At 36.0% G+C, this 25,934-nt stretch overlaps 3 protein-coding genes across 12 annotated transcripts in view; 1 reads left to right on the top strand and 2 right to left on the bottom strand.

Moving 5' to 3' along the window:
• LOC139821119 (uncharacterized) overlaps positions 1 to 25,934 on the top strand; it is a 57,836-nt gene that overhangs the window by 14,282 nt on the left and 17,620 nt on the right. Inside the window, exon 1 of one of the 9 annotated variants that reach the window (XM_071791897.1) lies at positions 18,535 to 18,657. The exons of 2 other annotated variants lie outside the window; for them this stretch is intronic. In XM_071791897.1, coding sequence (XP_071647998.1) covers positions 18,642 to 18,657 — 16 coding nt within the window. In that variant the 5' untranslated portion in view covers positions 18,535 to 18,641. Of the gene's footprint in view, positions 1 to 18,534; positions 18,658 to 20,073; positions 20,646 to 25,934 lie in introns of those variants that run through there. 6 more of the 9 variants (XM_071791899.1, XM_071791900.1, XM_071791902.1 and 3 more) reach the window with 6 other exon arrangements.
• On the bottom strand, positions 1,199 to 8,307 carry LOC139821122 (E3 ubiquitin-protein ligase LRSAM1). Of its 2 annotated transcripts, XM_071791904.1 has the most exons (13): positions 8,001 to 8,307; positions 7,363 to 7,605; positions 6,557 to 6,970; positions 6,208 to 6,237; positions 5,188 to 5,289; positions 5,018 to 5,126; positions 4,758 to 4,919; positions 4,598 to 4,697; positions 4,010 to 4,253; positions 3,648 to 3,773; positions 3,282 to 3,476; positions 2,791 to 2,988; positions 1,199 to 1,776 (listed from the first exon to the last, which is right to left on the bottom strand). In XM_071791904.1, exons 1-13 carry the CDS (start codon positions 8,067 to 8,069, stop codon positions 1,651 to 1,653), a joined length of 2,118 nt encoding a protein of 705 aa, XP_071648005.1. In that variant the 5' UTR covers positions 8,070 to 8,307; the 3' UTR covers positions 1,199 to 1,650. The 2 variants fall into 2 exon arrangements, with proteins under 2 accessions (XP_071648005.1, XP_071648007.1); XM_071791906.1 differs by lacking the exon at positions 6,208 to 6,237 and having other exon boundaries at positions 8,001 to 8,306.
• On the bottom strand, positions 15,549 to 24,837 carry LOC139821121 (uncharacterized). Its single transcript, XM_071791903.1, has 8 exons — positions 24,300 to 24,837; positions 23,538 to 24,071; positions 22,858 to 23,448; positions 22,349 to 22,670; positions 18,418 to 18,751; positions 17,006 to 17,126; positions 16,464 to 16,627; positions 15,549 to 16,166 (listed from the first exon to the last, which is right to left on the bottom strand). The coding sequence occupies exons 1-8, from the start codon at positions 24,480 to 24,482 to the stop codon at positions 16,103 to 16,105; spliced, it is 2,313 nt and encodes a 770-aa protein (XP_071648004.1). The 5' UTR covers positions 24,483 to 24,837; the 3' UTR covers positions 15,549 to 16,102.

Raw genomic sequence — 25,934 nt, forward strand, 5'->3', positions numbered from 1 at the left:
TGTCGTACCAATTCGACCATTGAGGCATGTGGTAATATTTATCGCAATAACATGTATTAAGGTAACTAAACAATAATAATAAGATAAAAACACCGAAATTTTGGTCCAAGGTGTATATTCAATGATTCAAAGCGAATCAATCACATTTACTTAGTCAGTCAAATAATTAAGTAGAAGACTTTAATCGACCGGAATGTGATAAATATTACCACATGTCTCAGTGGTCGAAGTGGTACGACACCTTTCACGGAATGAGGGAGGTTCCGGGTTCAAACCCTGGCTGAGGTGATATTTTTTTTGCAACACATTAAATTATTTAAATGAGATACTTATATACATATAAGTATCAAAATTACATCAATTTAGAAGGACCAAATCCATGGTTGTGGTCTTGACGATAATCGGGTCAAAAAATGGTTGTATTGGGTTCAAACCCTGGCTGAGGTGATATTTTTTGCAATAAATTAAATTACTTAAATGAGATACTTATATACATATAAGTATCAAAATTACATTAATTTAGAAGGACCAAATCCATGGTTGTGGTCTTGAATAATCGGGTCAAAAAATGGTCGTATTGTCATGACGATTATAATAGCCAGTAGGGTCGATTAAAGTTTTCACTGCTGTTAATTATTTCACTGGCGAAGTAAATGTGATTGATTCAAAAAGACATTTCGATAAAAAATCACTATAGATCGTTTCAGAACACTTCTAAAATTGGCCGATAACTATCCTTAGTATCCTTTTCCCTCGACAATAAACAAACAACCATAAAACGAAGCCTAAACATACGAGAAACAAGCCGTTTGACGACTATTGAAGGGAGTGGAAAATATTCCTTCCGCATATGTATTCTTTGTAAATCTTATTTTGCGGCCAATTGTGTAAGTTTCACGAATACGTTAAACATTATGGCACAAGTACAGAGCGAATAATAAGGAAATTGCACGCACGACAAAATAGGGTTGTCAATATGTCAGAGGACAGAGTTTTCCATTGGATAGAGGTCTTATTTGTACCACTACGACTACGTCGCCACCATCACCGCGGAATTCTTGGTTGAGGGGTTCAGGGACCAGGCAGGGACCAGGAGCCTTATGCTTTTTGATATATTAGGATTAGATTGATAAACATATTCGTTCGACTTTTTTTGGTGTTTTCTACTAAAACAAAAAAAAAATAAGAACAGCATAAATTAAAATTTTAATTAATTTAATATTTTTCTAGGAAAGTTCATTTATCATCTTATCTACCATTTAAATAATGGATGTAAAAAGATTGTTAAATTACAGTGTTCGTGGAACTGGTTTGATTATTTTATTATGTCGATATCAAACTAATCACAAAGAATTTCCGGTGAAAAACGGTTAGATAGTAAAAAAACTAATTGCTCACGAAATTGATCACATGCATTTGAGCAATTTTGTGAGTTGCAATATATAGTAATATATTTTCTGTATATCAACATTTATGAGCATGTGGTCAATATAACTTGTGCGTGTTATACTTTCCACTATTATGGAAATGGTTTGTTGACGTGCGAGTAATCACAGACCAGAAAGAATAGCGCATTTTGACACCCATGAGAAGCATCAAGTCGAAAAATTATTCGTGAATAAGCCGAATAAAACTGAGAGTTTTGTGAATTTAAGGCTGTATAACTCGAACTTTACGTTCTATTGAACTCCGGCACATTGGACATTCTGCAGGAACTTTCTCAGCGCAAGTGGAGCAACAACAAAAGTGTCCACAAGGTAGAAAAATCACTTCGCACTGAAAAAATATGAGAGTATAATAGTAATGAAATAATTTCGTTAGAATCTATATATACTTGCATATGTAGGATTTCAACAAAATTATTTCGTTACTATTTTACATATATATGTTATGGTCAAAGGACAGAGCGCGGTCACTCCTCAGTTTGACTAGTCGAGCCTGAGGATTGACCAAGACGTTTGGTCAATCCTCAAAACATTTTTGTGTTGCCTTTGACTGATGTGTTTTTAGACAATCCTAGGAGACACTAAACCAACCGGTCAAAGATAGAAACTAAAATGATTATTTTCCAGTAAAATCCAGTTTGACTTTTGACTAGTCAATCCTAGATGTGATTGCAATGAGGTAGTCAAATCCCGGTTAAACTTAGGCTTAATTTAATAAACAACACGTTTTTGCACAAAACGACCAAGTCTGGCAGAAAAAAGTGTTGCTCTGCCCCGCGAAGAGAGATATTAACAGTTAATGTTGACGACTAATTTACTTGACTGTAAGATCTATATGTTGCAGCCATATGCGGTAATGTAGCACTTTATAAAGTGTCTAGACATTGGACACATGCTGCAATTTAATCTTCAAATTAAAAATTACCACACACACACGCGGGAGGCTTCGGCCTCTCCTTGCACCTCCTTCCGCGCGCGCGCGCGCGCGCGCGCGCGTGTGTGTGTGTGTGTGTGTGTGTGTGTGTATGTGTGTGGTAATTTTTAATTTAAAGATTAAATTATAGCACGTGTCCAATTACTGTCTCCACGCATACATATTTTCCACGCGAAACGAGGTGCCACATGTAGATTTTCTTTATTAATTTAACACTGAATAAAGGCACACCTAGGATTGACTAGGCAAGGTCTAAAGTGTTTTTCTTAGTTTCTTCCTTTGACCAGCCATGCTAGTCACTAGAATCGACAAAAAAACGCCCTAACAAAAGCCGAAACACAAAAATGTTTTTTGAGGATTGACGAAGCGCGCCGCCCTTTGACCATAACATATACACATCATTATATTTACTTGCAAATCGAGGCAGATTACGCATTCGATCACGTTGACATTCTGAATAGAATTATAGTCTTGATCGCTGGTCGATGCTTCTTCGAGAGGCGCAGAAGCTGTTATGGGCGATCTGGCATCATTCATTTTAACTTCTGCTAGATAATTCTCAACCGCCAACATTATGGCAGCGCGATCACTCTCGCAACTTATGCCGATCTGTAAGATAAAAAGCAAAATAATAAATATGTTTATTTTAAATAATTGAAATATAAATCTTTATACAATAATCAATAAATATTATTGAATTAATTAAAATTTTCATTTATGCCATTCTTATCTTTCTTTTTTTTTTGTAGAAAATACCAATAATGCATCTATTAATGTTTATTTAGTGTTCATTCCAAATAGGCATAAAAATTTAATGACCATGAATTTATTTTGAACTAAAATCCTCGAATTTTGAATTTACAATATTTGAGATCAAAGTTTTAAAAATCTAATGAAGATACATTTTTTAATTGTTCGTCGCTGATGTCCGGTAATAAAGTTGGCAAAGTGGCTAAGAATGGAAGGCAATGTAAAGCTCCTGCTATCGCCACATGTCGAACCAGCATAGGTTCCAACATCTCTAATAGTCCTTGCGGTCGAGCTTCCATCAGAGATTGATATTGCATTAGCCAGAACAAACTGCCACGTCTCAGGTTCTATTAATATTTTTTAATCGTTTTATTGCTTTATTTATTATTCCTGTTTTTACTCTATCATCTTTATTTTATTATTTTTTAAAATAATAAATATAAATAATAATTTATTAGTTTCACTAAAAAAGAAATGGCATTAAATAAAAAACGGTAAGAAATAAAATATATAATTACGGAGATGCATCGCTGTTGCTCTATCGTATTGATTGTCTCCAATAGTTGATCTCTTCTGTTCGTTTGCTGTTCCAACAAATCGACCAGAATGGCTGTTAGGGCCACGCGTTTATCAGCGATCTCATTCTAAAAATACGTGTATAAATTTTATAAAAATATATAATTGGATAATATATATAAAATTATATTTTTAAAAATCTAAAATTTTAAATTTTAAGAAGTTGACAACTCCAAATATTTAATTTCCAATAATTTAAAAATCTAACGATTTTTTATTATGATTTATGTAAATATAAGTTAATAACAGGTATCTTTTTTTTCAAATTCTTAGTTAATGATAACGCGTAGAACTACACTCTTACAAGTTGCTGGTTAATCTCCAACTTCCTCCTCTCGAGTTCGATATTAGTAAGCGCAGCCAATTGCGACTGCACTAAATTCATTTGTTGAATAATGCTCCAGGAACGCGCGTCACTCCGTTCCAATAATGCAGCAACTGCCGCTTTCTGCAAAACTTCATCTTGTCGTAATCTATCAACAAGATCTTGTCTGTTTTTTTCTTGATCATGCATTATCTGTGCCAAGTGGTCGTTGTTCCTCACCTCCCTGAATTCGAATTTTGATTTTATTCCTCAATTTATTCTTTTTTAATGATAGTTACATGATACAACTTGCATAATACAAACTGTATATTAATAACTGAATATTATTTAAAATATAATTAGATTAAAGTTTCATGTTTATCAATTTGCGTAAATTTTTTTAGACGACTTTGTAAGTAATTCCTTAATTTATTACTCGTCGAATTGACGAACAATAAATTTGATTACTCATCATTGGAATTAAATAATATATTTAATGCATCTTTTTGCATATCTCTTATGTTCACGATTGACTCTTGTAAAGAGAAAGCAAATGTAAAGAAAATAAATTTTATAATTGTTACTGACAGCGTAAGCAAAGATTGAACAGTATAATCTCTATTTTTAGTATGCTCTTCCCATTTCCTTGCTCGACATATTTCCTCTTCCAACAATTTCTCCATTGCAACTGCAAAATAAGTATGCGTGAACCATCTTGATTTTGCATACTTTTTTGTTCGATACTCACAAAGAGTGTCTTTCGTACGTAACATGAACTGTTCCGAGTGGCAGGAGCTTAGTAGTTGCATCTCTTCCTGTTTCTCCCGCTCCAGTAACTCGGCCTGACTCTGTCTTTCTTCCTCGCTATTTCTCAGAAATTCTTTAATTACGTTATCAGCTTCTTTCTCCGCTAAAGGAAAAAGTTTATATATTTATATCTATTTCTTCATATTTACTAAATTATACATTTTGTGCGAAATTCGTTAAAGATTGAAAGGGAAATTATACCGCTATAAATGTACGAGAGTAAGTGCGCTCTATTCGTGTCCCTTTCCTGCTGAACTTTCTCGAGTTCTTGCTCCAATTGTATCTGCTGTAACGCTACATCCTCCAATAGCTAAAAATGCAACAATCTTTCATATTTAAGATGTTTACAGTTTTGTGTGCACTTAATTCACCTTTTTCCTGTGAACCTTGAGCATGGATTGCACCTCCATCTCGTATTCCTGTTGTTGCTTTATGTTTTTTTCCACTTCCAATAAGGCATTTTGCCGATGTTCCTGTCGAAAGTGAATTTTACTATCACAGCATCGGCATATTATGTAAGTCTAATAAAAAAAAACTCGTTTTTTTAAATATCACTGTTACATGAATAAAAAAGAAAAATTTGTATTAGTCTGTTATTAGCGAACAAATTCACTATTTTATTAGCAAGCAAATTTTTCTATTAATCTAATATATTAAAATTCAGATTTGCAATTTTCTAGTGTCCAATTTTCTAGAGTCTGCGTAAAAGAAATAACAGGGAATAGATAAATTAGATGAGTAAATTGTAGAAGGAATAAATGTTATATAATAAATATTCGAGAAAATGCTGTAAAAAATAAAAAATAATTAAAGTAAAGATGAATAACAAGAATGTAGATGGAATAAGAAATCGACATTTTTAGCAGCAAAATTATTACTTAATATATATGAGTATAACGGATATAAATGAAGTGCTGGGTGTAATGGTAATCCAAAAGTAAAAATAAATTAAAAACTAAAAATAAAAACTAAAAATAAACAAACTAAAAAATGTGACCATTCATATTATAAAAAATGTTATGAATTTCTTTTCGACCAAGATTTTTATTTGTTTACATATATATATATATATATATATATATATATATATATATATATATGTGTGTGTGTGTGTGTGTGTGTGTGTGTGTGTGTGTGTGTGTGTGTGTGTGTGCGTAATAAATATATATGTATATAATCATATGTATATAAATAAATAAATAAATATGTATATATATATATACACATACATACATACATACATACATACATACATACATACATACATATATATCTTTATAAGCTGAATCGTTATTGCACTGAGTGCCTTCCAAACTTATTATTATGGTAATAATAAATTAAATGAATGACAAGTGGAAAGCATACGAAACTCAAAGAAGCGTCCAACATGCCTTCATTTTGTTTAGCTTCTGTAATGCTGCCTAAAAGAGAAAAAAAACTGTGAATATGCGCAAACACCGAAAGCACATTGTGCGTGAATCATAGATACTCGCAAAATTGATCAATTTCTGTTGTAAAAATATGCAAACAGAGAAAACACAAGTGAGTATATAAAACATTTTTTTTAATAGCTCGTCCATAGAGATACATGTTGAAAAAAGATACATACATATAACACGTTCCTAAGACGATAAATGATCCAAGACTTTTGATCAATTTAGCGACTTATATTTAGCAATATAATAATGTGTAACTAACAAAATCTCGTAACTATTATGTTCTTACACTACATTATAATACCTGCACGTCGTTACTCTTATTATGGTATACCGTCTGCATGTCTTCCGAGCTCATATCCCTTGAAATATCGGTTTCCGATACCGAATTCTCCGGCGAGTATTCAATGCCACTCTCATTCGCCAAAAACGCGACAATCACTATTGTGCCACCGTCTAAAATGTCCTGACATGGATACGACAAGCTTAATCCATCGATATTTAAACTCGCCAGTTGTTGTGCATAGCCCAGAGATTTGGGTAGCTTATGCAGTGATTTGTTGTGACTAATGTCGAGAGTGTTGAGCTGCTGCAGCTGCCCGATGCCGTCAGGCAGCTGTTTCAGGTTATTCCTCGAGACATTCAGAATTGTTAACTTATTCAAGTACACTATCTCGTTAGGCAGTTTGCGGATGTTATTGTTTTGCAAATGAAGCTCCTAAAAAATAACAATTAACTATAATATTTTAGTATTGTTGATGCTGCATGTAGTAAAAGCTGTAATATATGACTTTACCAAAAATTATTTACATAATAAAGGAATTTTAACATTTTAGAATAGTATATTATATACATTTTAAAAAGAAATATAAAGGAATAAATAATCTGGCTTTTAATACACAGTATTATTTTAGTATTTAAACTGACTAATAATTAGTTTCTTTCATTTGTTAAATTAACTTCTTTTATATCGTATTTCCTGCATCATAATAATACATTAAGATGTTATATTTTATTGTCAGGAAAATTCCATAGTTTTCTATCTTTTTTATATATTTTATCTTCTGTAATAACCATAGGAAAAATAAATGGTTAATCTGATAACCTTACCTTTAGGGAAGAGAGATACTTAATGTCAGAGGATAATGCAATAAACTCGTTTCCGTGAATGTCTAAGACAGTCAACAAGGACAAGTCGCTTAAGGCACCTCCACCCAAGAGTGAGCTCAACTTGTTATCATACATTAGCAAGATTTTTTTTCGGAACACCTTGCAAAGCGAATAGATGCCCGACGGCACGTTCTTCAAGGCACATTCCGACACGTCGAACACTGGCTCCGGATTTTCCCTGGCCTGTCGTATAAAATAAATAAAAATTGCAGCATATATTACTCTTCGTTAAATTACCAATTTATTATATCTATCGCATTTTATTTCATGTTTATCATTTACTTATGTAAAGGCGACTATGAAGTAACTGGCGTTATTTAATTAGTCATTATCATGATCAGCACTTGTTAACGCTTCTCAGGATCGTTCTAACCTCAATCTGCATAAAGCTAGCTTCTAGATCTGTCTGTTATATTTTACCATCTATTTATATATATATACATTACGTTTGTTTATTATTATTATTTGTTAGTACAGATACGGTAAACGATCCAGGTTTAGACTGACACTGTCCAACTAATTAAGTATCGAGTCGACTTGGATTCACGGATCATAACCTCAATTCGTGAAATACGCACCAGGTACAGTTTGTACTCGAGCCGCGCCTTGTAGTCGACGTTGGTCTTGCTCCCGTGTTTCCTCGACATCCTTGCTCGGCGTCCGTTGTCATGACAAGGAGATGAACAAGGATCTCATCTCGCACAGCCAACATGTGATAATCAGCGATAGCGCCAAACCTTCGACAAGGCTCGTCCAACTATCAATAGTATCAGTATCAGTACTATCAGACTATCAGTCAGCTCATGGTGTAGTCAGCTCAGCTGTCGTCAACTTGTGAATGCATGTCTGTCCCTTTAAACTACACTGTTTGCACTCTGTTACCACTTTTCTCCCCTCTCAGCTCCGCTCCTCTCTTGTCATCACCCCTGGGCCCCTGGGTCATTTTCCAAAACTCACTCTGTGTAACTAAAATCTATAGTTTACGTCACGTAGTACACTATAGCATTTTAGTTAACTAGAGTGAGTTTTGGAACATGACCCTGGGTTGCGTTCGAAAACCACTCGGGCGCACATCAGCATTGTGTTCTGTCCTTGTTCAATTTTTAGTAAGTATAACAAAAGATAGAACGACGCGCTGTGCACCCGAGTAGTTTTCGAACGCAGTCCTGGGGCTCGATCCGCTCGATACCTCTGTGAAGTTGGCCGGATACCTGTGTGAAGTTAGCACCCCATTTTTGAAATTTTGAAAATCTAAAAGTTGTTCCGGGTTGTTCTAGATTTCTTCTAAATTGTTTTAGAAGATCAAATTTTTAAAATAAAAATGTTCGTGGAAAATTAATAAAAACAATTTTCTGACCTGGCACCCCATTTTTCGAAAATCGAATTTTTCAAGGTTGTTCCAGGTTGTTCTAGTTGTTCTAAACATTGTTCCAAAGTATTAGTTTTATTGGTCAAAAACTTTAAGAGATATTGAAAAAAGAAAAATTTTGGAAATAATAGTTTTTGGCCATTTATTCGTAAACAAAATGACTTACAAAACTGTCGATTTAGAACACATTTATAACCGCGTAGAACAACTCAGAACAAAATTTTTAAGACCAGAACAAAAACCTTACTTAACTCTTCATCGGAAATATTATTTATCGATTTTCTTGGTTAAAAATTTTAGGTTTTTGTTCTGGTCTTAAAAATTTTGTTCTGAGTTGTTCTACGCGGTTATAAATATGTTCTAATAAGTAGTCCAGTCAAAATACGGAAAAAAGAGGGGTACCTAGAAAAAATTGCAACACAAGGTTTTATTACGTTATTGTGTTCAGAAAAATATACTGAACAACATATTCAAATTCCGCCATTTTCCGCTATCCCTAAGTATGTTTTTTATTAACAATTTATAAACAAATTTGTTTTTCTCCACAAATACGATGAATTTTGAAATTTTTGTAGAGATCAAAGTTGTAGAGTAGACAAATATCTACAAAAAATGTTCTTATGAATTTTTTGAAATATCTCATTATTTGAGATATTTGCAACAAGAGCTACTAGGCTACGCGCGGAGCGGAGCGGAGAGTTCTAACAAGCACACGGCAGTCTCTACCGGTCGCTGCTAGTTCTCTAGGTTCTACAAGGAACTTGAGTTGCGGTTCTCGATACTAGTATATGTGCCTATGTATACACACACAATATATATATATATATATATATATATATATATATATATATATATACACACACACACACACACACACACACATATATGGGACAATCCACGTCACTTTTACCCCCGCTCTGTCCAAAATTGGTATGGACAAATTTTAATGACTAAGGGCGGAAAATGTTTGTCTTGAAAAGAGCTTTCGAAAGGCGTGTGGCATATATGCGCAATTCAACATGGCGTCATGTTGAATCTGAAATTTTGAATTTATCCCTTTAAGCAGCCATAACTATAACGCCATGTTGAATTGCGCATATATGCCACACGCCTTTCGAAAGCTCTTTTCAAGACGAACATTTTCCGCCCTTAGTCATTAAAATCCGTCCATACCAATTTTGGACAGAGGGGGGGTAAAAGTGACGTGGATTGTTCCATATATGTATACATATATATATATATGTGTGTGTGTGTGTGTATACATAGACACATATACTAGTATCGAGAACCAACTCAAGTTCCTTGTAGAACCTAGAGAACTAGCAGCGACCGGTAGAGACTGCCGTGTGCTTGTTAGAACTCTCCGCTCCGCTCCGCGCGTAGCCTAGTAAGCTCTTGTTGCAAATATCTCAAATAATATGAGATATTTCAAAAAATTCATAAGAACATTTTTTGTAGATATTTGTTTGTTCTACAACTTTGATTTGTACAAAAATTTCAAAATTCATCGTATTTGTGGAGAAAAACGAATTTGATTATAAATTGTTAATAAAAAACATACTTAGGGATAGCGGAAAATGGCGGAATTTGAATATGTTGTTCAGTATATTTTTCTGAACACAATGACGTAATAAAACCTTGTGTTGCAATTTTTTCTAGGTACCCCCCCTTTTTTCCGTATTTTGACTGGACTATAAATCGACAGTTTTGTCAGTCATTTTTTTTACGAATAAATGGCCAAAAACTGTTATTTCCAAAATTTTTCTTTTTTCAATATCTCAGTTTTTGACTAATAAAACTAATACTTTGGAACAATGTTTAGAACAACTAGAACCACTTGAAACAACCTTGAAAAGTTCGATTTTCGACAAAATGGTCACACTTTTTTTTTTAACGTGTGGAAATCTCAAACTACTGGGAACCCTGACTGAAGTCAGGATTACCCAGTAGCCCCCCGTTTGACAGGGGGGAAGACCTCCTCGCCCTCCTGGTCGAGGAACGAGGGGAGTGCCGGATTCTTATCGGCTAAAACCACACGGATGCCAACGCTGCGCCTGACTGAGAGTGCCTGGGAACTTTTGATAAATACATCCAGGACTTCGTAGTCACACTTCTCTAGAATCCCGCGGTAGTCCTACTGGCTCGTATTGATCCAGTTGATTTTTAATGGTATTGCCATTTTAATGGTATCGATCCGATCGTGTCCAAATAATTCTGGAACGTACCTTAAATATTTTAAAATATAAAATAACTGCGGTTTTGTGAGAAATCAAATGGCACCATCTTGAAAAAAAATCGTGAACGAGTACATGATTAACGGTCTTTAGGTACCTATAGAGGATACTTCAAATTCTTGTAGATGGCGGACCAAGCCCCATTTTAAGCAAGGTATTTGGCTGATATTTAACTCCAAATTAGTGTGGGTCATATATTGACCCAAGTGTGACTACGAAGGGTTAATTTTTTCCGCGAATATTTTTATTTCAAAAATTTGATCTTTTTGAACAATTTAGAACAAGTCTAGAACAACCCGGAACAACTTTTAGGCCCGTATTCATAGTCGGATCATATTTCGTATTCGTAGTCTGATCTTATTTCAAGATTGTCTTAAGTAATGTCTTAAGATGCTAATACGGCTCTGTGATTGGTTCATAACATCTTAAGATCATACTTAAGACGGTCTTAAATATAAGATCCGACTATGAATACCGGCCATAGAATTTCAAAATTTCAAAAATGGGGTGCTAACTTCACACATAGGTCTTCAACGTATCAAATTTTTATTAATTGGTATCGATTGGTGGTCGTTTGATGGTCTTTGATAGTCTGTTTTCCTGTATAATAAAAATAAAATTTTGAGCATTTTGAGTGATGTAAATTTTTAGCCGGACAATTTTTATTTTTCAACTAATTTGACTTTATTACGGCTTATTCGACGCGGAAACGTTTGGTCACGAATATCCATACTAGAACATTTGGTGGTCAACCGTTTTCCTAAAAAATAGAAAGAACCGTATGCCCCTACAGGCGTCGGTTGTATCACTCCGTGCATTATTTGAAGGTTGAAAGTTAACCTTCAATTGGTGGTCTGAAATCACACTCAACTTTAAGGGTTTTTTTTACGGTTAACACCAAAAGTTGAGTGTATTTTTCCATAAGGTAAGACCGTGCTCGCGACTTTTCACGATCGCCGATCGATCAGGTCTTGATTTTTGCGCTTCACGACTTGTAGTGCGATTCTGTAACTTGTTTCTGTCGTTATGAGCACGATTGCATAACGAGTTACAGAATCGCACTACTGAGGCGGGATTCTGTAACTCGAATCCTTAATGACAATTATGTCGGATCGTTGCGCAGTTTTTTACCATCTTATAATAGCTGCGCAACGATCCCTTTGATCATGTGCGCCGCTTTCGACGATTCGCGCTACCCCTGTATTTAGTCTTTGAATTTGCGTTATTTAAAACCGAAGAATAGCGATCCCTGTAGCGGAATTCTGTAACTCCTTAATAACAGTTTCGGTATCGTTACGCAGACAGGGGGTCAATCATGTATTAATGTGGAACGTGGAAAGTGAAAAGTTTTATATGACTATCTCTTTCTATTTAACATCAATAGAAAGAGAGATTTTTCATTTTTCACGTTTCCATCCTAGGGAAAAGATTCATGATTGACCCCCACAGATATATATTATGGATGCGATCCACTTGGCGCTCCAAACGCTCTTAGAAACATTTCATCCTTGTTGTTCATAAAATGTTAAACAAGGACAATTAAAATAATGTTCTGAAGCGTTTGAAGCGTCTAGTAGATCACACCCTATATATATGGTAAAAAAGCTGCGTAACGATCTGACAACTGTCGTTAAGGATCGTTACAGAATCCTGTCTCACGTCACGTTTTCAATTCGAGACAGACCCCAGAGACCCGCGATTGTCGTCACGATTCAACCTTCATGAAGAGGTAACGGCAAAACACGTAAGGAGGAGAAGAAGGAGAAGAATTCAAATTCGTTTTTGATTGATAAAGCATCGATTATTAACATTCGCGTTGTGTACGCAACTGCTAATTTCTTTAAATACCTAAACTATTAAAAAATCATAACTTGAGATACAGTCGAGTCGAGTATCCAAATAAGTTACTTCTCTGACGTCTCGAAGTTTAATGATTGTACATTAAATTAATGACGCATTTGGATATATGAATGCATGGTATATATTTGAATATATGGCTACATGCATGAACATATGAAGAAAAATATCCGCAACTGTAGAAAAGAATAACAAAGGAATCTGTTTTCTTAAATTGCATCTTTTATCTCTTTTTTTCTTTTTTCAATGGCTTCTCTCTTTAACAGCTATTGTCCGTTTTATTCTCAGTGCAGAAGGTATACACATGTACAATTAAAAGAAGGGCAGATTCTGCGATCTGTGAAATATATTGCTGTATTTAAATGCTTTAGAAATGCCCCGATATTGGATATTATCGCAAGTGATTTGAAAATAATTCAAAAATAATTCGGGAATATAAAAGGATCGAGAAAGAGGCAGTAGGATTTTATTTAAGGCTTACAATTAGTAGGAACCATCTAATTTCAGGTCATTCGATTTGCGCCTATTGCTTTACCGTATGTGCGCCTAATTTATCGTTATTATTAATTATTATCAAGACATCGTTTACTCAATCTTGATAATATTAATAATTCATGGCTATCTTATCTTTGGTATCTCATTTTATATGTATGTAAATTATATACACGAATTAAACATTAACATTTAAACAAAGGTATAATAAGGCTCTGAACAAAGAATAAATAACGTAAATAGTGGGCTATGAATGAGAGCCGACGCAAGATCTAATGTGCGAGGATATTATATTTAGAAATACTTAGTCAGTACATTAAAACTTTAAAGTAATTATTCAAACGTTTCAGCCCTAAATCGGGCCCTCTTCAGTGACATTAGTCGAAAGCACGCATCCACGTGATGTACAAAGTTATCTTCGCGCGTACAAAGGTATCGCAACGGGCTAACTAACAAAGTAAACGGGCTAACGTAAAACGCAGGTACAATATTGGTATGGTTCGCATTATAAGAGCGTCAAGTTTGCGTTCCCGAATCTCCATGGGAGTATCGATAAGTTACAGCGCGAATATCCTGCACGTATTCGCTCGACGATCGGCCGCGAGAAATGTCGTCCTCTATTGCAGAAGGAGACGGAAGACAGCAAACTGTGGCCCGACAGAACTACAGAACATGCCGTGTCTGTTAGGAATGTTATAAGAGATAAACGTACAATTAACTTACTGCGTGCCACGCGAACCGCGGTCAAACGTCTCTATGGCGTCCATGGCCATTCTCCATCTGTGGAGAGCGATATGTATTCGTTGGTGTCTGAAACACGAATGCGAGTTCGAAGACGCACGTCGTGATCTCAAAAACACGCGGACGTATAATTGAAATGAAAATAAACAAACAGACAGACAATCGTGCTATGAGAATTCCCGGAGATATTTAAACAGTAGAACGATGTTTTATTTTATTAATTAGCGAGAGATATGATTCGCCTAAAAAGGCAGTATCTGTCTGTAAGTTGACACCGTTATGTTGCAAGCTGATATGCAACATTTCAGAGACTAAGCGCCTAATGTAGAACGGTCCTTTGTCGAGGATTGCGGCATTATCGAAATCAAACGTGTGATTATGATCCACACAATGTATTTGCACCACTGAATGGATCCTCCAGGATCCACCCGCTTGTGTTCTCTGATACGGGTTCCCAGAAGTCTGCCGGTCTGTTTCGTATAAGAGGCTTCGCAATCAGAACAGTTGATGCGATAAACAACGTTGCTCTGAGATGCATTATCCACAATATCTTTATGTACTTTGATGAGGCCATTAAGTCGATTAAAGCCATATAAGCTCAGTTTTTTATCCGTAATATTAGCGAGATGAGTAAATTTTTCGGAAATGCCTCTCACATACGGAACAGACAGATAAGACCTAGCGGTAGACTCATCTTCGTCGGGAGGCTCCGAGGGAGATCTTTTGAAAAGAGATTTAAGCTTTTCCAACGTAGTCCGGAAAACAAAGTCTAACGGATAGCCATTTTCGAGTAAGATTGTGATGGCCAGAGACAGATTTTTTTGGTGGAAGATGGGATGGGATAGTCTGAAGGCTCTGTCAATCAATTCCATAACTACCCCCCTTTTTTGGCTATTCGGATGACTGGAGCAGAAATTAAGGTATCGTCCAGAGAAAGTTGGTTTGTGATACCAATCGAATATCAATCTTTCATTAGTAGCTATTATGGTGGTATCCAGAAAGTTGAGAGTGTTATTGTTACTTATTTCAATTGTGAATTGTAGTCTGTTATGGATGGAATTAAAAATGTCGAGGGTGTCTTGTAAAAATTCTAAGGGCGCTGCCGATGCAACGTCGTCGACATATCGAAAGTAAAAAGGTGGGATATATTTAAGTTGTTTTAAGGCTTTGCTCTCAAGGTCACGCATGACAATTTCTGCAACGTCAGGGGACAGAGGAGAACCCATAGGACTGCCGTGTGTTTGTCTGTAAATGACCTTATCGAAGGTGAAGTAGGTAGAGTCGAGCACAAACTTGAGAGCGGCCAAGAATTCTTCTCGTGGTAGTTTGGTATTCGGGGATATGAGATTCCATTGCCTGCATATGTTGTCAATGACTAGTTCTGTCGGAACGTTTGTAAAAAGGGAAATGACGTCTAAAGAAAATAGGACGAATCCAGAAGGAAACTCTTTATGGCCCAATTTTTCTACAAGTGTGAAGCTGTCCTTGATGCTGGATTCATTTATGGGCAGACTCTTGTGTAGAATCTTTTGTAAGTAGGAATCCTCGCACATTAGATCTTGCGTCGGCTCTCATAGCCCACTATTTACGTTATTCATTAACATTTAATAATTAATAAATTATATAAATTGAAATATATATTATAAAGAAATATATGTAATTTATTAATTGTAATTAATAAATTGCACATATAAAGTCACAGGATATCCCATTTTAAATGACGACCTCAAATATCTCTTGGACAATATATTTTAAAGAAAAATGTTTCAAATAAAAGTTGGAGGAGGCCAAAGGACGATCTTATTGTATCTGAGGGTATTTGAGGTCTCGTCATTTAAAATGGGACATTCTGTATATATATATATATATATAATGGTATGTTTCACGCTTATTGTTTCTCGATAATCAATCGATTCGTGAAAATAACAATAATCGGTTCATTAAAAATGTATCTAAACGTCGTAACAATTCGACATCTTTGCGAATCTCATTGCAAATCCTGCGAGCATTCCTTCTGTCGTAGTCGATACTCCGTCGGTGTTAGCATGCCTCTGAAATACATTTCTCCAGTCATTCATGCGTACAGATTGCGTTAAATATAAATATATAAATCGCATTCTATTTTATTTCTCCCTCTGAGGATTGGATCATAATCTATTATCAAAATATCTTTCTTAGTCTTTCTGGAGTTTTTAAATACTCTGAGATAAATTGTTTTATTAATAATGCCACATATATTATAATGCTTGTTAATTATTCTTATTATTTTTTTAAGTTAACCTCAAGTTCTTATAATCAATTTATATTTATCGATCGGGCTCTCGATTTAATCGATAATTATCTGTTACCTTAGAACAGTGTCGAAGGACACACACACGCCCTTATCACACATCCGCCTGTAGAGATGCCAGCATTCCTTTTCCTTGGTCGTTTGAAAATGTGGCTCCGATGGCAGTATCACTTCTGGTGGCGTTTCTTTTGCCGGCGATGTCTTTTTAGGAAATTGCTCGACCTGTATTTACGCCAAAAGTATATCAAATTAAAAATTACAAAACCATGCAGCATTATAATAATAATAGTAGTAATAGCAGTAATAGTAATGTCCGTGTAAAGGCTCTGATGAAAATAAAAGAGAGTGTGGAACTCCGCATTATTATATTCTCGCTGAAGATGGTCCAAAATTCGGACCAAAACGTACGGTTTTAAAATTTGATTTATCATAAATAAAGGAGTTAACCTTTGTGCACCGTCAACAGCGCTTGGCTCTTACTTAGCCCGTTCCACACTCTCAGTAATAGTAATAATATTGCTGTAAAATATAGCACATAATTCTACAATATGTTATACTGTGAAAAATTTGCTTTAATTTGATTCCATGTGATTCCTTTACTTTTGAAAGCGGTGAGTCAATCGATGGAGTTGGAATCGCGACGAGATCGACTCGTGGTATCACGAGGGGCGTCCTCTGCTCTTTTATTTCCATCGGTCCATTATTCGTCCGCTCCGCTATTCTGCGAACATCGAAATCACATTTTCTTCTTCCTCTTACTTTCCCTTTTCTTGTACAATCACGCGGTAGAGTTGCAAAATCGCAGGATCGGCAAATTACGATAAGTCTGTACTACGAATACAATTTTAATCGAGCGCGTCCGGACAGATCAACTTTAACGTGTTGACTGCTAATCGCATATGCACTTATATAGGTAATATTAAAATACATAAAAATCTTTAAAGTTCTTAAAGAAATACCTCCTAATCTATGTATTTATAACGATAAAAAGATTACGAATAGATAATAATGGTATAATAGATTCCTTTAAGAAAATGAGAATAATATAATATGGCATTATTAATGAAATAACTTACTTATAATTAAGAATTATGAGAATATTTTGATAACGAGGAACACGAAAGGGGGAGGGGAGGAAGAGAGGGAGAAGGGGAGAGGGAGAGAAAAAGAGTGAAAGAGTGTTCTCGATTTATAAAATATAAGATTGCGAGAATGCATATTCAAGAAATTGCAGAGTTTAGTATCGGTTTCTGAACTTCTTCTGAACTAAGAGTGCATTCCATTTCACGCATGATACGCATAATGTGTCATTTGTTGTTCACCGAATGTTAAATGATGAATGATAGATAAATGATGAATTATGCACATCATGCATGAAACGGAATGCACCCTAAGTAAACGATGTACGCGTCGCGGATGACATCGAATATGATGAGCGAAGTTTGACGGAGGCACCAATCGAAGGACGTACCACGATCCGCGGGATGCGAACATTCACGGCCGTACCAGTCCGTTACCAACGAACTCCTTCCTCCTTCTCCTCCTCCTCCTACTCTTTTTTCCTCCCCCAGCATCGTTACATCGCCCCACTTTATTTTTTCGACGTCAGTATCATAAATCGTCGACCAATCAAACTTTTTATCCTTCCTCTCTCCTCCCTAAGCTTTATATATAGATTAGATACGACGATAGCTCGATTTTTGCAAATGGATGGACTTGATTTAGCAATTTCTCCCGCACGTCTGTTTGCTTTTGCTATCCTTTTAAGAGCTTTCGTTATTTTTGCAATTTTGCGTAATGCTTTCATTCTTAGGGGGGGATAATTTCTAAAATAATAATATTTGTCATCCGAACCATAGTTAAATAATAAATGATGATTGACGGGCTAAAATAAGGAGATATAAAATAGCGAGTTATTTCGGTATTTATAATATCGATAATACCGTTATTCATATCATAATATAGAAGGTTTTATTGTATTATAACATTATAACTAAGAAGACCTCACTCACATCGGGCGGCTTGGTGTGCTGCGCGTTCGCAGCAGCTTCCGCTTCTTGTCGTGCAGATCACCGATCGGTACCGCCAAGCATCTCTTCTCGCGATCAGTCAGCGGTGCCTCCGGTACCATCCTCTCGGCATTCTGTGGAATTAACACGGGATCGATGGCCAGCATCGGCATCGTGACGGCAACAGTTCTGCTGTCCTGCTCGTCCAAGTTCTCACCACCGTTTTCATGAGCGACGTTAACGGTGAGTCCGAAACGAGGAAGTTGAACGAAGTCGCTGACGATTCGCTTCTCCTCCTTCGTCGGCTCCTCGTCAAACGAGTCCCTCTGGAAGGAAACTGTCCGGCGAATTAGCCTATCGCTTTGCAAATTTTTTGCTCGTTTGATTCCCTAGGGCCAAAGATCGAGACGAGAAATAACGTTTGATACCCGGTGACTCGGTCTACCGCGAAAGCAAATCGATAATGGGCGATATCGTTTGGCTCAGTTGCTGGCCAACGGCTGGAACCGGGTTACTCGGTAAATAGGCTCGATTCGACCTATGTGATATTTGTAAAAAGCCTAAACTCGATCGTACACGACAGGCCTATTAATCCGACACGATCAATCACGATGTTTCCGCATAGACTGCACGATCCCGTCCTGGGTGGTCCATTATTAGTACAATCGGTAGTTCTACATAAAAAATGGTTCTACAAAAAAAAATTAATAAGACATACAGAATAAAAGCGTTTTTTATATCTTTAAACTCGCTTTAAACCGCCGATTTTTATTACAATATTATAATATATAATTACAAATTTAATGAATTACATACAGAAAAAGGATTTTGCTATATTAGCAAATCATTCGTTACTATAGTGTCAACAAACATTTGGTTTGCTGCGAGAGCTAATTAATTTAGCAATAGTAGCAAACCTTTTGTTACAGTAGCAAAAAGTTTGCTACTCGCAGTAAACCAAATGTTTGTTGTCACTTTTTTTCTTCGTGTATGTACTTAAAAAATTATATATACAGGGTATCCCATTTTAAATGCCCTAAACAAATATCTCGAAAAATATGGAAAATACGGAAAAATGTTTTAGACTTAAATGAAACGCCTCATTTTTATTGCATATTCTCGTAGCCCTTGTCAAAACGTTTTTAAAACACAATAATTATACTTCCTTTCGTTAAGAATTTTCTGAGATATTTCAAATTTTGTTAAGATTTTTCCAATATAAGATATGAAATATCTCGTAAAGTATTCACTTTTCAATGACTTTACCTTAATACTTTTATACATAGAATAATGAAAGAAATCGATTGTTGTAAAGAAAAAACAGAAAAACATTATTTTAAAAAATTTGATTGTATTTTGTAGACGCATTTATTTTACAAAATTGCAAATGTAAAAATTAATATTATTATTCGATTCCTTTCATTATTCTATGTATAAAAGTATAAGGTAAAGTCATCGAAAAGTGAATACTTTACGAGATATTTTATATTTTATATTAAAAATATTATGATAAAATTTGAAATATCTCAGAAAATTCTAGACGCAAGATAAACTTTATTATAGTGTTTTGAAAACGTCACGACAAGGGCTATCTCTCTAAATTTTTTGGAGTGAAATTTTCATTCTAAACATGGAGTTACTGACCAGTTCACTCAAAAAGAGTGAATATTTGCTCCAATAGAGTGAATTTATTTACTCTAAGGTAAAAAGAGTTGAGTTTCACTCTGATTTTTAAAGTGAAGTTGTTAGAGTGAAGTTGTCACTCCAAATTTCACTCCAACTTGAAGTGAAATCGCCTTCCCGCTTCCCGCTTCGAGTGAAGTCATCACTCCAAACTTCACTCCAACTTGAAGTGAAATCGCCTTCCCGCTTCCCGCTTCCCGCGTGTTCAATTGTTCCTGTGTAGAAATTTGTTAGGGATGGCCTTACATAACATAAGGCCCCGATTATTTACGAATATATTTACGAACACAAAATTTCATAATGATCCGGCACTGGTTTCTGACATTCACCCGACATTAAGAAATATTATATCATATATCTAATTCAAAATTTTATTACTCTTTTTAAACTGAATTTGTTTCTTAAGATGATTTTTGAAAAATTATTTATTTGCGCTGGTTGTGATATATGTAGACCATATATACACGCTTACATCAAATTAAGAAGTAGTCTACCACGTAAGGCAGTTGGCTCACGATGCAGAGGTCCCGAGTTCGAATCCCACCAAGGTAAGTGTGTTTTTCAAATACGAGAAAATATTTATAATCATAGACAGCATCTTAAGAAACAAATTTAGTTAAAAAATAGTAATAAAATTTCGAAATAAATAATTTTTTTTATGTCGGGTGAATAATTATTCAGTGAAACATGTCACTCTTTCCAGAGTTGAACAATCACTCCAAGTAAAAAGTGAATAAGCACTCTTTCGCAAAGTGAAAATTCGCTCTATTTAGACTGGCAGTATTTTCATTATTCGTAAGAGTGGGATCTCACTCTTTTGGAGTGAGATTCCACTCCAAGAAATTTAGAGAATAAGAATATGCAGTAAAAAAATGGGAGTTTCATTTAAGAAAACATCGATTACATTGATCTGGCTTTGAAAAGATCACTCAAGGTCAAGTCCATATTTTTATCATGCGATTCCTTTCAAACTATGCAACTTTTGTCTGTAACATTTTTCCCTATCTTCCATATTATTGAGATAGTTGCCTGGGGCATTTAAAATAGGACATCTATATATGTATACATTTTATGTATATATACTGTATATATATTCTTTTTAGGGCGGTACAGGTTCGAACTCTGGCTAGAGTAATATTTTTCGCAATAAATTCTTTATAGTGAATTAAATAGGATGATTATTAGTATCAAAAGTATATCGATTATCGCTTTAAGTATGTGGATTTACTATTCCAACAAGAAGCTGTGTTTTAAGACCGACAAAAGATTGGCGCACAGCTTACTGAATTGGAAAAAGTATACAAAATTCACACAGAAATATTATTATTAGTCATCTAGCCTGAATCGAAAAATGCCACCTTCTTTAGTTAATTGTGTTATATTTTTTTATTTTGTTATTTTCTGATATAATACACAAATTGTAATTTATTTTATATCCTTTGTTTCTTCTTCTCTTTTTATCATATAATAATAAATTTTATGGTATATTTAAAAAAAAATTTAATCAATTTCCTAAATAATTGTAAACTATTCGGATTGAAGTTAAAAGAATATTTATGTAAAACAGAACAAATTAATAAAAAAAGTAATTAAGCGATTTTAGATTTTAATCATTACGAATAATAAAATAAAGAATTTCATTGATCACAAGTGAACGCAAGTCGAGACGCAAGTGTTATATAAACAGAAGTATTCTGGCTATGTGCGGCTCGCGTGTCTCGTGTCTCTCTTAATTAGTCGGTTCAATTATAGTTCTACGCCTCTTCGCCTTACTCGTTACCGCACGCGTATACGTTATCGGATGTTATCAATCGCGATCGTAGATAAATAATTTATAACGCAACAAGCAAAAATTATTTTATCCTCAATTAACAACGGCGAGAATTTCAAGAAACGAGAAATTTCTAAGGAGCCTCTAAGTCCATCGTTATTTATTTATCGAACTTGTATAATTTGTATATACCGGGTGGTACAGAGAACTCTACTGGACTCAATACGGGCCCCGGGCCAAGAATTTAATATGACCATCTATTAGTCCCTTTCGAGCCCTACAACTTTTATCTGAAACATTTTTTCATTAAACTCCTCCTTTATGAGTTATTCGACCGTACTGTTTCAAATGGGACACCCTGTATTGCATATATATATATATATATATATATATATATATATATATATATATATACACACATACACACATATATATATGAAATATTTTAATTTGCATAAGAATAAAATAATAACATCTTACCTGATTTGATGGGCTTTCTCACCGTGCCAGGGTTGGGGTTGATAGACGTCTTTATGATAGGCATGGTGGGTAGCTTGCTGCGCAGTTCATTGATAAGCTTATCGTCGCCCGGCGAATTCTCCACGTCGCTATCGCTGTCGGCCGAGCTGACCAGCGACACCATGGTGACCACGTCACTCGTTTTGGGATCCACAAAAGCTTTCCCTCGTCCCCCGCGATCCTCGTCTTTGCTTAGACCCGACGAGGCGAGGAAACGTCTTTTCGAACTTCTCGATCTCCTCTTCAGAGGCGCCGATTTTATCGAGCGCTCTCCTCGCGATATCTACAGAACAGTTGGCGCAGATTCTTATCTATGTTCTTATCAGACTGTTTTTTTCCTTCATTTTTATATCGATTATTTACTTATGAATTATTTTATTATCAGGAGATCTTTGATTTACGACGCGCAAAGCGATAGTGAATCCCCGGATTTTTCAGATTCTAGGAAAAGCTCTCAAGCAACTACTTACCTTCGTCGCACCTTCCTCGTACTTTTCCACGGCATCTTTTCCGTCCTGCATTTTTTCACAAACGATCAATTTATCCGTCGCCTCGGCGAGACCAGGCGCGTCGATCACAATGTTCACCTGTATGCGCGCCGCGGATGCGAGATTTCGTCTCTGCGGCGGCGCCGAATTCGTCCTTCTCGCTTTTTCTAGGCTTGCCGTAGACGAGCTTCTCGTGAGAACAGCACTCTTGTCGATTGGCGATCTCGTCGCGGTTTTATCGGCCGAAGCGCATCTGATCTCGACCGATTTCGTTGGCGCGAGCTTATTCTTCGCTTCCGGTACTTTCGGAGACTTGTCAACCATCGGTACGAGAAAGGCGCGATTGGTACCGCTGTGAAAACTCGCGCGCTTCTGCTTTGCCAACGAAAAATCGGCATTGATCTTCGCCGATTCCGCATTTGCCGCTTTCGAGCATGAAAAAGCGGCCGACGGTTGTGATAGATCGGTCATTGAAAGATGAAGATTCGTGCAGTCGATATTTATATGCGTCTTCTTTCTCTTCTCCTCCTCCTCGATTATCTCTGGATTATCGTGCAAGTGGGTAACTTGGTTCTAAAAAGATCGGTAATGTCCTCTATCCGATTATTTGATATTGAAAAATTTCGTTATTATGAACAGAGTATAATTATTCATCTAAATACCTCGTTATCTCTTTCCTCTTTTTCCACGCTTTTCGCTACTTTCTCAACCCCTTTCGTCAACAGATCGTTCTCCGTCAATCGAGACGCAGTCTCCAGCTTCTTCCCGCATGATCTTCCATCTTCAATAGCATCATCTTCACGCGTTTCCTTCCCTCGATCTCTCATATTGTTTGACGCTGCTGGGTTCCGCTGAACTTTTTTCTCATCCTGAATAGAATTAGGCTTCTTCCTGGAGAGAGGGGTCGGCGGGGCGGACATTGATAGCTGAGAGTCGCAGCGTTCCTCCACTGCCACGCCATGTGCCAGGAAAATGTCGATGTTCGCTTTGTTCTGCTCGCGGTGCTTCCATGCGAGTCGCAGCCTCTCGGCGAGCTCTTGCCGCGAGTAAAGGATCGATGCCTTCTCCGTAGTGGCATAAGCCCTGCCAGATCGACCTGTGGGTGGTCTGGATCGACCTGGGATCTGCCGAGCCACCACCTCCACCTGGGCCAGACCATCGCAGCCGCGACGATCATCACCCCAGGCGACTCGCACCTGTCAATTGCACGATAATATAAAATAACAAAACGTATTTGTTAAATGTATTTATTACGTTAAGACTATGCACCTTGAGAGATATTAAAAATCTAAAATGAATACAACGTAATAAAACGACTCTTCGATTATTAAATGAAAAAAAAAACGAGTTCTATGTGCTGTCTACAGAAAGGCGAGTCCTAATTAAAACCTAATGGTTAAAGGGAAGCAAGTTTTCTCAACTACCTTGGGCTTCTCTGTCGCATTTGTGGCTAATCTTCCACGCGCGATCGGATTCGCGTAGATTTGCAGGGACTTGCTGCAATCGTCCTCCGCCGATCTCTGACGTCTAATATGTTGTCGACGCGGCGCAGGCTGCTGCAACGACAGCTGCCTGACAGGTCGCGTCGCTCTTCTACCATTAGACATCCCCGGACAATCTTTTTCGCATTGTCAATGTGTCCTCTTGACAATTTCCAAAACCTTTTTAGTGGAGCTTATTTATTAATTCGTTCATTGGCAGGGGAAGCAATCCCTTGACGATAACACAGGTTGAATTAAGGAAAAGGATCTTTCTCTATAAATATAATATTTAGGTTTCTTTAGCTCTCGAGTGAGGAGTCCACCAAGAAACGTTGTCGACGCCACGACTGGGCGCCGACTGACTGACTACCCTCATCCATTGCCCTCCACCAACCTTCGGTGTGTACCAAGTCCAAGCCCGGTTCACAAACACGCTTGTAGGTGTACTAACTCTCCCCTTTTCGCTCTCTCTCTCTCTCTCTCTCTCTCTTTTTCCCTGCCTCTGCTTTGAACGGGAGCCAACACACGAACACTATACTTGTACTGGTACCATTAACCTCCGTCATTACGATCACTGTCAGCGCTGCCAGGGTGGTCGAACTCCTCGTTCACTTCGTATACGTTGCTCTCGAGGCCACAGTGACGTAACATCGCGATATCTGTATGTGTATAGAATATCTCCCTCAATTTGAAGTATGTACTACATACATCTGAAATATTTTTGTTTTTGTTTTTTGATTATACGGAAAAATACTAAATTTACTTATTTTGAAGAGATATAAACAAGCAAAATTTTTATAATTTTAAATTAATCTTTTTTGATCGAATCTCTTATTATATACGTATTAATGAAAATCATTCCGTTATGAAAAAGACATGAATGACTTTCAAATATTTTAAAATGAAGAAAAAGATAACTTTTTTAGAAGACAATTTTTTTATCGATTATAATATTTGTTCTTTCCCTAACCGCAAAATAGTTATTTTCTTACGTATTTTTGCATGTTATTGAAATAGAAAATAGAGAAAAATATTTGATGAATTGATTTAATTATCATTTTACTATCTCGTTAATTAAAAACAAAAAAAGCTTCCTTTCTGCAACTTTTTCTATATTTCCAAACTATAGTTAAACAAAAATTATCTTAGAGAACAGCTAGAAAACTGTTTATTATCATTTAATATTATTATTATAGGACACATTTTGAGTTGTTACAATATTAATATTATAAATAATGTTTTTTTATTTAAAAATATCCAAGAGATTTTTCTGCAATTTTGTTTTTGATAGAGACAAAAATTTTTTTGTTAATAATAAGCCTTAATTTTTATTTCATCATGCTGTTTTCTTTTTTGCTAAGTACATTTCAAACATAATAAAATATTCGTGCGAATTTAGTAGGTCAGACTCTTTCAATAAATAGGCATATTGAAGCACCGAAACATCGGTATCGTAATCAGTATAGTCAATGCTACTCTTGAGAGTTTTGAGCCGACTGGCGGCGGCTCGAATCACGAAGTCTCGAGTTCGTAATTCAGGGACGAGAAATTAGCATCTCTCGATCGAAAATCGCATCG

The sequence above is a fragment of the Temnothorax longispinosus genome, chromosome 10 (assembly GCF_030848805.1).
Source record: "Temnothorax longispinosus isolate EJ_2023e chromosome 10, Tlon_JGU_v1, whole genome shotgun sequence".
In the NCBI taxonomy this organism is placed as follows: Eukaryota; Metazoa; Arthropoda; class Insecta; order Hymenoptera; family Formicidae; genus Temnothorax; species Temnothorax longispinosus.